General features: G+C 38.2%; 1 protein-coding gene across 1 annotated transcript in view; it reads right to left on the bottom strand.

Annotated features, from left to right (window-relative positions):
- The window catches only part of LOC131981619 (ecto-NOX disulfide-thiol exchanger 2-like), a 331,480-nt gene that overhangs the window by 53,679 nt on the left and 264,325 nt on the right, over positions 1–13,476 (bottom strand). The window contains exon 8 of the mRNA XM_059346003.1: positions 10,416–10,628. Coding sequence (XP_059201986.1) covers positions 10,416–10,628 — 213 coding nt within the window. The remainder of the gene's footprint in view (positions 1–10,415; positions 10,629–13,476) is intronic.

Here is a 13,476-nt window from a genome sequence, read left to right as displayed (position 1 = left end):
TTTTACTAAATGTATACCTTACCTCTCCTGAAAAGGATTTTGTGTATTTTACAAGTATATTCAAGCTTAGGTTTATAGACTCAAATTAAAAACATTAAAAACTGGGCCGAATATTTCTCACAGGTGAGTAGAGACATCCAGTATTTGTGGGAACAATCACAAAACACAACATCTTTTAATATTGAGAGTAAAACAAAGCATTTAAAGCATAGTTTCAGCACTAAACTACATATTTGAAAGTTTTTTTTCATGACTGATGACTGATTATCTAATGAAACCTGTATGATGGCACTATGGTAGACCAAAGCTAATTCAAATGAATACAGTAGGTTCCCCTCCTAATGTTTCAGTTATGCCAGTTGTTACATAGATCGAGTACAATTATGCAAATCATGTAAACTTCAGTATTCATAAGATAACCTCCTTTATATGTATTTTTGCTGACTGGAGAGACCACCGTCGTACTTCTGGAAGCTATCTTTGCCTCCAGCTGAAGACGGTGAGTTCAGCATTTCATGTGAATATATTCCCTCCATCACTCAACACAATGACATTATAAAAACAACAAGCTCTCTGCAGAACGACATGCAGCTTCCCTTCTTCTGTTCATATGTTCAGGGTTAAGGCTGCATCAGCTCAAGGCTGAATTATGGTGTATTGATATTACCATTTGGCTCCAAGGCACCTGTGTTTATGTTATGGCTGTGTATAGAGGCTCTTATATTGAACAACATAGTTAAGCCTTGAACAAATGTAATGTGCGTATATATTTTGGTATTAATAATACATATATTCCCAGATTACTTCGCTGGTCAATGTGGAATGATGCTGCTTTATCGCTCAATATCTGGCTGTATTTGTGTTTGTTTAATGCAGTAGTTCTCAACCTTTTTGAGTCGCGACCCCCAATTTAACATGCATGTTGTCCACGACCCCCGCTCACTGAACACAATCTCACACGCACAGTTCAGATCACCCAAAAAAAGAAACAAAATGACCAAAAAAAGACGAAAAAATGACTAAAAAAGTCACAAAATGACTAAAAAAAGACACAAAATGACCAAAAAAGGAAACGAAATGACCAGAAAAGATACAAAATGACCAAAAAAAGACACAAAATGACCAAAAAAGGAAACAAAATGACCAAAAAAGGCACAGAATGACCAAAAAAGACACAAAATGACCAAAAAAGGAAACAAAATGACCAGAAAAGATACAAAATGACCAAAAAAAGACACAAAATGACCAAAAAAGGAAACAAAATGACCAAAAAAGGAAACAAAATGACCAAAAAAAGACACAAAATGACTAAAAAAAAGACACAAAATGACCAAAAAAGGAAACAAAATGACCAAAAAAGACACAGAATGACCAAAAAGACACAAAATGACCAAAAAGACACAAAATGACCAAAAAGACACAAAATGACTAAAAATGACTAAAAAGGACACAAAGTGACCAAAGAAAGGAAACAAAATGACTAAAAAAGACACAAAATGACCAAAAAAGACACAAAATGACCAGAAAAGACAAAATGACCAAAAAAGGAAACAAAATGACCAAAAAAGACACAAATTGACCAAAAAAAGACACAAAATGACCAAAAAAACACAAAATGACTAATTTATTACTCATTTTAGATATCCGCTGAAGTTTCCAAATATAGTTATTCGCCTGACAAAGGGTTAAGAAGACAGAAATATATTGTTTGATGTCAATTGAAAATGCATATATTTTAGAAATCTAACTGCCTAGAAAAAAAACAACTGCAAGAAACTGAAGAAATGACAGATTCTTACTGTATTTATACATTACAAGTGCCCAGCTCTATAGTGAGACGTGCCTGGCTGCAGCCAGAAAGAGGGCATAAAGGCCAAACCTAACACAGAGCAGCCTTTCTTCCATGGCAGAGGGATGTGAGGGAAACTCCTGTAACAGAAGAAGAGGATGCTCTAACTGGCCTTTTCCACCCGCTCTCTGGAAGCGCTGAGTGGTGAAACAATCCCTCCGGTGAGAGCGAAGCCCCCAGGAGACCTCGCCTCTGTTTTAGATGGAAGCCAGTCAAGCCTAGCAGGACATGCTAGGAACTAGCTGTGGTTAGCGCCACGACACAGCCTGGGGTGCTAGCAAGACTCCTGGTCAGATTCATCATTTCCTCTGCTAACAAGGACACGACCATAATGTCTAATGTATTCCCTAAACGGTTAGCATAAACAGGTGGGAAATGGGAAGTCAGCACTTTATCAGATGGAGGAATGCCTCCGGACAAGGAAACAAAATGACCAAAACAGATACAGAATGACCAAAAAAGACACAAAATGACCAAAAAAGGAAACAAAATGACCAAAAAAAGACACAAAATGACTAAAAAAAGACACAAAATGACCAAAAAAGGAAACAAAATGACCAAAAAAAGACACAAAATGACTAAAAAAAGACACAAAATGACCAAAAAAGGAAACAAAATGACCAAAAAAAAGACACAAAATGACAAAAAGAAGACACAAAATGACCAAAAAAGGAAACAAAATGACGAAAAAAGACACAAAATGACCAAAAAGACACAAAATGACCAAAAAAGGAAACAAAATGACCAAAAAAGACACAAAATGACCAAAAAAAGACACAAATTGACCAAAAAGACACAAAATGACCAAAAAAAAGACACAAATTGACCAAAAAGACACAAAATGACCAAAAAAAGACACAAAATGACTAAAAAAAGACACAAAATGACCACGAAGCAGTGGCAGGTCTGGGACAGCCTGATGGTGAAGCCAATATCTAGAACTCTTCTGATTGATAATGAAGAGTTCTGTGGTTTAGGGGTAGGGAATGCTGTCAGTTAACCAAGTAATAGCTGAAATCTGACTAAGGTGATGTGTTTAATGTCATTTAGGTGGACAATAACTCTTACATTTTAAGGAAGATGTGCAACAATTAGAATGGACAAAGTCTTTGTCTGTCTGTCTTTATTTAACACAAATTCAACATACACTACCGGTCAAAAGTTTTAGAACACACCAACTTTTCCAGTTTTTCATTGAAATTCAAGCAGTTCAAGTCAAATGAACAGCTTGAAAGGGTCCAAAGGTAAGTGGTGAACTGCCAGAGGTAAATAAAAAAAGGTAAGCTTAACCAAAACTGGAAAATAATGTACATTTCAGAATTATACAAGTAGGCCTTTTTCAGGGAACAAGAAATGGGTTAACAACTTAACTCTATGGAGTCTTGGGCTATTTTGTCCATTTTTGAATTATTTTCATGCCTTAGTAAGTCATTTTGTGTCTTTTTTGTCATTTTGTGTCTTTTTTTAGTCATTTTGTGTCTTTTGGTGTCTTTTTTTGTCATTTTGTGTCTTTCTTTGGTCATTTTGTGTCTTTTTTGGTCATTTTGTTTCCTTTTTTGGTAATTTTGTGTCTTTTTTTAGTCATTTTGTGTCTTTTTTTGGTCATTTTGTTTCCTTTTTTGGTCATTTTTTGTCTTTTTTGGGTGATCTGAACTGTGCGTGTGAGATTCTGTTCAGTGAGCGGGGGTCGCGGACAACATGCATGTTAAATTGGGGGTCGCGACCCAAAAAGGTTGAGAACTACTGCTCTACTGGATATGGTGGAGTTCTGGTTGCAGCACCACTGTGTCACATCTCCATAGCGGACAGAAAGTTTTACTGAAACCTGTGTGTTATTGCTATGGCGTTCAGTAAATTGACAACTTAAAAAAATAATCATAACAGGGACAATGTCAAGAGCTTTTTAATAAAGATAATTCTCATCAAGGTGACAGCAGTGAGGAAGCCTGTAATAATGTGTCCTTGGAAGGGAGCAGAGCTCGGTAAATATGGATGTGTCTTTTGTTCACAGGTGTGGTGTGCAAAACTGCCTCATGGGAGACCAATCTCTGTGCTGGCATTTGCATGGGAGGAACTACGGCGAGCAAAGACAAACTCATGAATAGAAATAAGTGTTTGTATGGATTATTGTGTTGGATGTGCATGGCCTTTAATGAGCGGGAACACAGAAAGAAAGAGAGTGAGGGTGAGTGACAGACAGAAGAAGACCCATACGGTTCAATGAGAGAGAGACTAAGAAAGAGAAAGTCCTCGGAGGTTGTTGCACACTTCAATTTGCCCTTTTGAAACCAGTACAACGTACGCTGATATCAATACAAACAAGCTGATCTATATGCATCAAGGATCTCAGGGGACAGGCACTCACTATTGTTGTGTTCTGTTATTCAACAAGCCATTCATAGTTTGTTGTGCCTTTTGTCATGTCGCACATGTCCAACACATTGTTATGCATCTGATAAGATAAAAAAAAAATGAGAACACAGTGTTCAGCGTGCATACGGGTAGAGTAACATAAAGATAAACCAGCTGAATCAATGCAAGTAATAATGGGTAAAAGAAAATACCTTAAATCCCCAAAGGTTTGCTCGTACAACACAACATATGTATTTTACTTTATCATATATATTCTGTAACCAATTAAATTGCAAATGCAAAGAACACTGTTACGTTAGATAAAACCTGTCTTAAAAGAACTGAATTTGCACTCACTAATACCTACTCGCTATAGTTCATTCTGCACAAGAACACACAGATTCATGTTACAGTATAATTCATTCACTTTAACTGTCCATTAATCTGTGAACTCCAGCTTAGCAGTCACCAAATTAATCTATTATGACCGAACTCTGACTAAAAACTTGCAGGTTCATTTTTTTACTAAATGTATACCTGACCTCTCCTGGAAATTGTATAAGTTACTGCAGGATTAGGGTTTTAATTAAGTAAGTAAGTAAGTAAGTAAGTAAGTAAGTAAGTAAGTAAGCAAGTAAGCAAGTAAGCAAGTAAATAAGTAAATAAGTAAATAAGCAAGTAAGCAAGCAAATAAGTAAATAAGTAAGTAAGCAAGTAAGCAAGTAAATAAGTAAGTAAGCAAGTAAGTAAGCAAGTAAGCAAGTAAGTAAATAAGTAAGTAAGCAAGTAAGCAAGTAAGTAAGTAAGCAAGCAAGCAAGTAAGTAAGCAAGTAAGCAAGTAAGCAAGCAAGTAAGCAAGTAAGCAAGTAAGCAAGTAAGCAAGTAAGTAAGCAAGTAAGCAAGCAAGTAAGTAAGCAAGTAAGCAAGCAAGTAAGCAAGCAAGTAAGCAAGTAAGCAAGTAAGCAAGTAAGTAAATAAGTAAGTAAGCAAGCAAGCAAGCAAGTAAGCAAGTAAGCAAGTAAGTAAATAAGTAAGTAAATAAGTAAGTAAGCAAGTAAGCAAGTAAGCAAATAAGTAAGTAAGTTAGTAAGAAGGTTGCAACACAATTGACAAATATATCGAGTAAGGCGGCCTATGTTAATTTAAAAAAACACAGTTGATGGGCAGATTTTGAAATTTCAATATGTGAGGGGTAGAACTTGAGGGATTTGAATCTCCAGGAGAACATCAGGAGGAGGAGCAGGAAAATCAATAGGGTTGGCAATCAAGGGATGCAGAGTCTATCGTTTATTTGAATCACTTCATATAAATATCATATAATATATGATTTATATTGAATTTAACCATTTTGAGCATGAAAACAATCCATCTGCCGTCAGAAGGGCAGAACCTGCTGGAAGTTTATTTTTGTCTCACAGTGTTTAGAGGATCAGTTTATCCTGGAACATATGTGCCCTTCAAAAAATGGCTTTATCATTAATGTAAAGGATTATACTTTCGGTGTGAGAGTTTATGTGAGTGAATGAGAGAGAGAGAGAGAAGTGTATGTGTGAAAATGTGTGGGTTAGAGCGTATTTATGTGGTGGTATTTCTCTCTGGGTGTCTGAGCATTTGATATGCCGTGTACAGAGCGGTGACCTGTGATGAAACGACAGACTGCAGAGTGTCATGGGAATTACTGCGGCGTAGCATGGTCGATTGCACCTGTTACCCACAGTATAGCAATAACTGAATGGTAAATTGTGTAGATAGTGCTATATTCCCCGGGGGCTGTGACATAGGATAAATTGCTTAGCCAGTGCATGTATGTGCGATTGAGAGGGACACACTCAATGGGCCCACATGCTCCTTAACCTGTGAACTCACTGGTAATAACTAGTTTCTATGACTGGTGGCCAATTTACTGTGTTAAGAAGCAATTTGTCAACACAACACATGTCAAGTAGAACAAAAGAGCAACAACATTTATGATCCATTGATCAAAACCTTACGGTGTTCATAGCCAGCTAGTGCTATTTCTGGCAGGAAGGAAGTGACTAATGGGGAGAAACAGGAAGATTCCAGATGGGCTGGATTGGTTATTGGACTGGTGACAGGGTCGATAAATACAATTATTCTAGAAATATACATCAAGGCTGTTTAAACATGAGGCGTCAGTGCCCGACAGTTTATATCTGAAGGGCATTTCTCTGTGGCGGTATTCATGCGATTCTGCTACTCTTTTCTAATCAAACACTAGCTGTGCTTCCATTAAAGTCAAAGAAAACGCTTTATAATAAGGTCCTTAATAACCATTAATTAACAAGTAATAAGGCATTGTTCTCGCTTTAGATCCGGTAGTTGCAAAAAGCATAGTTAACTTATAGTTAACTTATAATAGATGAGCAATAAAGTATATTTTAATATCAATAAGCAAACAATATAAGATTAATAAAGGCATGGCAAAGACATAATGGGTGGGTCATGGGTGTTTGTAATGCCATTATTAACACTTATATAAGCTTATAAACACACAATAATGTTAATAAGCATCTTGTAAGGACTTACAAGGGCCTTATTACTTGTTAATTAATGGTTATTACAAGGACCTGAATATAAAGCGTTACCAAATTTTGAAGCAAACTTTGGAAATGTGGCATTTTAGAAAATGTGAATTACGGACGTTTCCATCAACTGGTTTAGATTTAATAAACAGAGCTGCATAAACGGTAGTGGAGGTGACGGTGGTGCTGTCGGTTGCTAATCGGAAAACTTCGGCCACCAACGAGGGAAAACGGAGAGAAATTTTCAGGAATTGCATCACCTGGGCAACAATTGTTCTTTCGTGTCAGCTCAGAAACAGCTGATCAGTCGTGTGAAATAAATGTTCGCTACGTCAGAACTTATGTGGAATAAGTGTGTCTATCTCCTGCTTAGCGCATTATCTTTTTGTTTTAAAAAGACATGTGAAGGAAATTTGGTGTTTCCTGCATGGTGGGACATGAAGTAGGCGGTGACCTACTTGATATTCAAGACACAAGGCATTGTGGGAACTGACTGTGAATTTAGCTCTGATAACACCATGATTGAGGGGAACAGGTAGATGAGTGGGGTCTGTCCTGAAGTGATGTTTAGGGCAGGAAGATAGGGCCACATTGAGACTTGTTGAAGAATCAATGTTGGGAAATACAACAGATATAAGTCGAGCGGTGTATGGGACTTTGTTGTACTGTGAAAGAGCCATTCGGGATTGTGCGGTGTAAGGAATGTGCGGTGTAAGGAACACGAATGTGCTAATAAAACTTGCTGAACAGAGTATTGAGTGCTTTGTGTTTGGCCAGCTCACCCATTAACTTAGTGCAGTTGTCAAAATTGCCACGACAGACAAAAACCACCTGCAGCAAGCGTAAAGAAAGTTATATACATTTTCGAAAAGTTTTATCAAATTTTGGTGTTTCCATCAAGCTTTTCAAATGTTCATAGAAATTATTCTATGGACCACCACATCACTATAGACCTCAGGGCGAGGTGATATATGGCCAGAATCCTCTATTTGGATAAAGATAATTTCATATCTTGATAAGGATAGATACATCACAACGATATAGCATGTTTTCAGGCATTTCAATACATAAATATTAATCTATCTAAAAATAACCACATTTTTTGTATACTCCTGTGTGAATTAAATACTTGACGAATAAAAAGTAAGTAAGTTCAGTCAAGCTTAATTCCTACAAGAATCAAAACATAAAGTAACATCCAAACGGTGTAAACATTGCTGTAATGTAGTTTGGTGGCTAGTATTTTAGCATTGCAATAGAATCAATATAGAAAAACATTTAAAACCTGTCTGTCTGCTTGTGTGTGTGTGCTTATCTGTTGCTCTCTCTTGCAACATAACTGACTGAAGTATATCGAATAAGGCGGCCTATGTTAATTAAGAAAAACACAGTTGATGGGCAGACTTTGAAATTTCTATATGCGAGGGGTAGAACTTGAGGGATTTGAATCTCCAGGAGAACATCAGGAGGAGGAGCAGGAAAATCAAAAGGGTTGGCAATCAAGGGATGCAGATTTTATCGTTAATTTGAATTACTTCATATATGTCATAAATAATATATCCTTTATATCGTTTAGAATAAAATATCAGTATGTTTTCTTGACAGATTTACTCTCGACAGCTTACTGAAAAATTAGACCAGACGAGGAAGTTCAATGTTAAAGATGATTAGCATGCTTTTGATTAGTAAAGAAAGACTTTTTAACTTGACTTAATGTCAGAGACAGTGACTGTGAATATGAAGGTTGGAGAGAGTTGTGCACTATAGCAGACTTACATATTAAAACTATTATTATATATCTCCAGGTTAACAAGTTGGGAACTAAAATGAGCTGGTCTCAGCCCTGACACATTCACTTTGCCCTGAAGGAAACATATGTCTCACAAATGGGGATTTTAACAGACATTCAGTGTTTTCATTTATAAGTATCCTTGACAAACTGTGGTGAAAGTTTTCCTGACACTCGTCCTGACTTTCCCTTTCACACCAGCATGAACTGCAGAGTGAGCCATAACAGCTGCATTAGCTGAAATCAAAGATCCTTTTTTTTCTCCCCAAATGTCTCGGACTGCTCAAATAAAATTTCAAAGACTTGCTCATTAATGTTCAGTACGTCACCAGTAAGTTCAGTGTGACTTTTATTATTATTTTGATCTGTTTATTCGCTTTGTGGTGCTACAGTTGTGCAATAATTGCATCTCCTATTGAGGTTCTTTTCTGTGATCTGATGCCATTAACAAAGAATAAAATTATTTGCTTTCTTAACATTCCTTTGACTCATGACTCAAGCCCCTTTCACACATGCTGACATCTAGACATTCAAAGGAGCTGAATGTGTGAATGCAAGTGTCCCAATAAATCAGATAGGACATTAAACGGACTTTACCTTGTCAGCCTCCAAATACAAAGTCAATGAGATGTCTGATTGTGTGAAATGCAACTGGCACGAAACTGGAAGAATACAAACATCCGAGAGTAAAGAAGAAGGGATATTTACACACAGACTGTTATGACTGTGGTCATTATTATAGTTATTATTAGCAAACTGCATTTGTATGTGAGCCCTGTGTCTTTGTTTTCCTTTTTTATATGCAGATTGGGGTGTGTCATAGCCGTGGTGTGATTGGTGGAGAGGTTCCACGCCTGGGCCGTGATTGGCTGCAGCCGGAACCACCTGGTTTAAATGGAGCCAAGATGGCGGCCGCCGGTGGCAGCAGGCATTTTCCTCATCCTCCTCATCTCCCAACCGGTTCACACTTTTGTTTGAGTTAACTTGTGGTTTTGGACTTAATTCCCTTGTTTGAGCAGTAAGGGTGGGTTGCCAGGTTTTGTTTCTCGTTTTCTCCTGTTTAAGTAGGTAGGGAGGTAAGATTTTGTAACTTTTGGTTTCTCAGGTAAACTTCTTATTTTTAAGACAGGATTGTTTGGTTTGTTATTTTGGCTTTAGTCCACCCCTAAGTTGAAGAATATGTTTGTATTTACTTAAGTTATTGTTGTAAATAAATATTACCTACTCTTCAAACTAATCTTTGTTTGTGGCTACTTGGGAGATGGGGAAGATGGGGCCTTTTCATGTTGTGCTCTAGGCCCCTAGATAATATACATAATACAGACACTAACAAAGGAGAGACTCAGTGTTTTATCACCAAATGACAACCCAATTACGTAAACACAACACTGGGATTTCTTCTACTTGATGTCCTGCCTCCAGGTGCCACCCTTCACCAAAACCAAACAGTATTTCCGGTCGGTGAGAATGTTTCAGACTGTCTGGAGCTGATTCTCTGGACTCCATATGGTGAAAGGATCCCTGCCAGCCCCTGGAACAGACTCCATCAGATCTAACAGACGTCCCTGATTTCTTCAAACTGTGAAGCTGTTAACTAACTTTGAGATGATTTGCTTACATTCTTAACTGTATAAAAGTGAGTTTTAGATTTCTTTTTTAATTGAAAAAATATATGCAACGGAACATTTTTGCAAGGAATTCTTGACTGATTTGAATTGTTTGTGATGTTAATAATGTTATGTGAGATGGTGGTAAATGTTCTTAGGAGCCAAAGAGGACAAGGAGGTAATTTGCTATGAAAACACATGTTCTGCAAATGCATATTATACAAGTATGGTCACTGAATATAAAAATACTGTGTGACTGAGCAGAGAAAACTCACATTGAGCCAGTATGGTGGCCATCGCAGTCTTGAACTTGTCTTTGGCTTCTTCCACCTCCTTGTCGTGCTGACTCTTCTCGCTCATCAGCCGGCGGATGTGGCTGTTGGACGACTGGATCATGGAGTAGAAGTTGTTGGCGTTCCTGCGGTTGACTTCACCTCTTTCCAGCCAGGTCAAGAGCACACGCACCGCCTCAGGGAACTTACTGTCGTCTGGGGAGGAAGGGACGAGACGAGAGAGAGAGAGAGGGAGACAGAAAGAGTCCGGGTCAATATGAGCATGGTGAGATAAAATTTGCCTCAGTAACTTTACTGTCAGAAGGGAAAGTAGTTGGAAGGAAATGGCGTCTTTACAAACTCTGTCATTTGACCAAGATAGGAGGAGAGCAGACAGTAAAAAAAGGGATGAAAGGAAAGAAAAGGATGTAGCCAAAATCAATACCACAGAAGTAAGATAACAGAGCCGTCTCTGCCAACTAAAGATTTGTCTGGAAAGAGTTTGGGACATGAAGAGCAGGGGAAAGATGCCTCTGCAAATTTAATCTGGAGCCATTGATGGTCAGTGACAAACACATAGAATCCCTGCACACTGCACATATTCTCTATAATGTCAACTCTTGCACATCCTGCACACAACTTTACAGCTTTATCATCCTATAACAGTTATTTGCACATATTTGCATTCATGTGCAATCATAAAAAACACATACAAACAAACTGAACATGAGCATACATTATCCCTGATTGTACCATTTATCCCTCCCTACCTCCCTTTTATTGGGATGTTTCTATTCTATATTTACTGCATGTTCTTGACACTTTGCCTTGTCTTTAGTTCCTCTAAATGTTTATCCATTGTGTGCACCAGAAAACAAGTAAACAATTTCTGTGTGTGTAGAAACCTTCTTATTCTGATGCAAGATGTTCAACATCAACATTTCAAAACGAACGCACAACAAAAGTGTTTTAGCAAAAGAGGCAAGAAGCAGAAATCATGTCCACATTCAGCTCCAAGCCAAGCTCTGTACCTATATAAAGCTGACACTAAATGTAATTAATGCTTGTGCATTATTTTAATGTTTGTACAAGCTGTCTGAGCAACATCTATTGGAGCTTTATGCCGGGTTGTCTCCAGGTCGCACGCAGGAGCGTCTGGGAAGAAAGAATGAGGACATGAAGATGATGAGATGAAAATAACTTCAAGAACTTGCTGTCATTTTGGGATGAAAGGAACAGAGCGGATTAAATAGATGATTGAGGAGAAAAATTATCATATCCATACGCCGAACATAAAAGAGCAGGAGGTTAAATAAGAAGAACAGTGTCGGGGTAAAATCAATCGCATTCTGTCTTTCCTATAAATATCTTTGGTAAACAACCCTCGCTAAAATTTGACAGAAAAGGTGACAACGGTGTTATATAGCTGCTGTTTACAAAGCCGGGCTTGTTTAGCAGCGCTGCTGCTTTGTCTGGTGAATAATCAGATGATGTCAGGAGACTTTATTGATTTCTATTGTTGTTATTCCACTGTGGTTGTCCTGTCCTCTGCTTAGGAGCTGGAAGAGCATAGCAGGGAATGAATGTCAGAACACACAACCTCAGACCTCCATAGCACACACACACACACACACACACACACACAAATAATGGTGCACATGCATCACCTGCACACACACATAAACATTACTTAGCATCTTTACAGATTGAACAGCTGGGCAGGTTTATATTTATTTAAGCCAGGTTCTGCAGATGCCCTCAATTTCTCTTTTTGTCTCATGCACGTGCACACACATGCACACAAGCACACACACACACACACACACACAAATAATGGTGCACATGCATCACCTGCACACACACACATAAACATTACTTAGCTCAGGTTTATATTTATTTAAAACAGGTTCTGCAGATGCCCTCAATTTCTCTTTTTGTCTCATGCACACGCACACACACGCACGTGCACACACGCACACGCACACACACGCACGCACGTGCGCGCACACGCACACAAGCACACACACACACAAATAATGGTGCACATGCATCTCCTGCACACACACACATAAACATTACTTAGCTCAGGTTTATATTTATTTAAGCCAGGTTCTGTAGATGCCCTCAATTTCTCTTTTTGTCTCATGTACACACACACACGCACACACATGCACGTGCACACGCGCACACGCACACATATGCACGTGCACACGCACACAAGCACACACACACACACACAAATAATGGTGCACATGCATCACCTGCACACACACACATAAACATTACTTAGCTCAGGTTTATATTTATTTAAGCCGGTTCTGCAGATGCCCTCAATTTCTCTTTTTGTCTCATGCACACACACACACGCACATGTGCGCACACACACACACAAGCACATGTGCACACACACACACACACACGCACACACACACACAGTGGGGTCCATCAGACGGCTTGCATGAATGATGATCTATCACACAGCAGATATTGAATCAAGGTGTTATCTCATGAATCCCGTGGGCTCTTCCTGTTTGTTTATAGGCAGAGTCGGGTCTCATAATACACGGCTCCCTGCAGCGGCATTATTAATAGACAATCTGGAGGAATATTAGTGGTATTCGATCACTGACAATGGCCAGAGGCCAGATAGATTCAGATTTTCATTTAATGGTTCTCTACCTGAGGTATTATCTGAGCATAAATACATAAATTCTAATATAAGAGCGTATTACCGTGGTTTATCATAAATAAATAGAAAACTTCTTGCTTGTTTGTTTCCCTGCATCTTTTATTCTTATCCATAAGTCAGAGCAATTCTGACAAGGAACAGATGGGCAAGTGACTTTAAGACTTGCAGAAAACCATCCAGAACATAACAATTTCAGCAGACAAAGAGACGCTATCTTGCTGCAAAGTGTGTCATCGAGTAAACAATCCAAAGAATCTCTGTGAACAGCTGTAAGAAAAAGACTAAATCCATGAAACATTCCAGTAAATGGAGCTTAAAAAATATCATTTTCCTGTGGCTGACTTTTCTCAGGGTTTTTATTTCTTGACTCAAACA

This window comes from Centropristis striata, chromosome 12 (genome assembly GCF_030273125.1).
Source record: "Centropristis striata isolate RG_2023a ecotype Rhode Island chromosome 12, C.striata_1.0, whole genome shotgun sequence".
Lineage (NCBI taxonomy): Eukaryota > Metazoa > Chordata > Actinopteri > Perciformes > Serranidae > Centropristis > Centropristis striata.
The sequence above is the reverse complement of the archived record's forward strand: the minus strand, read 5'-3'. Positions and strand labels throughout refer to the sequence as shown.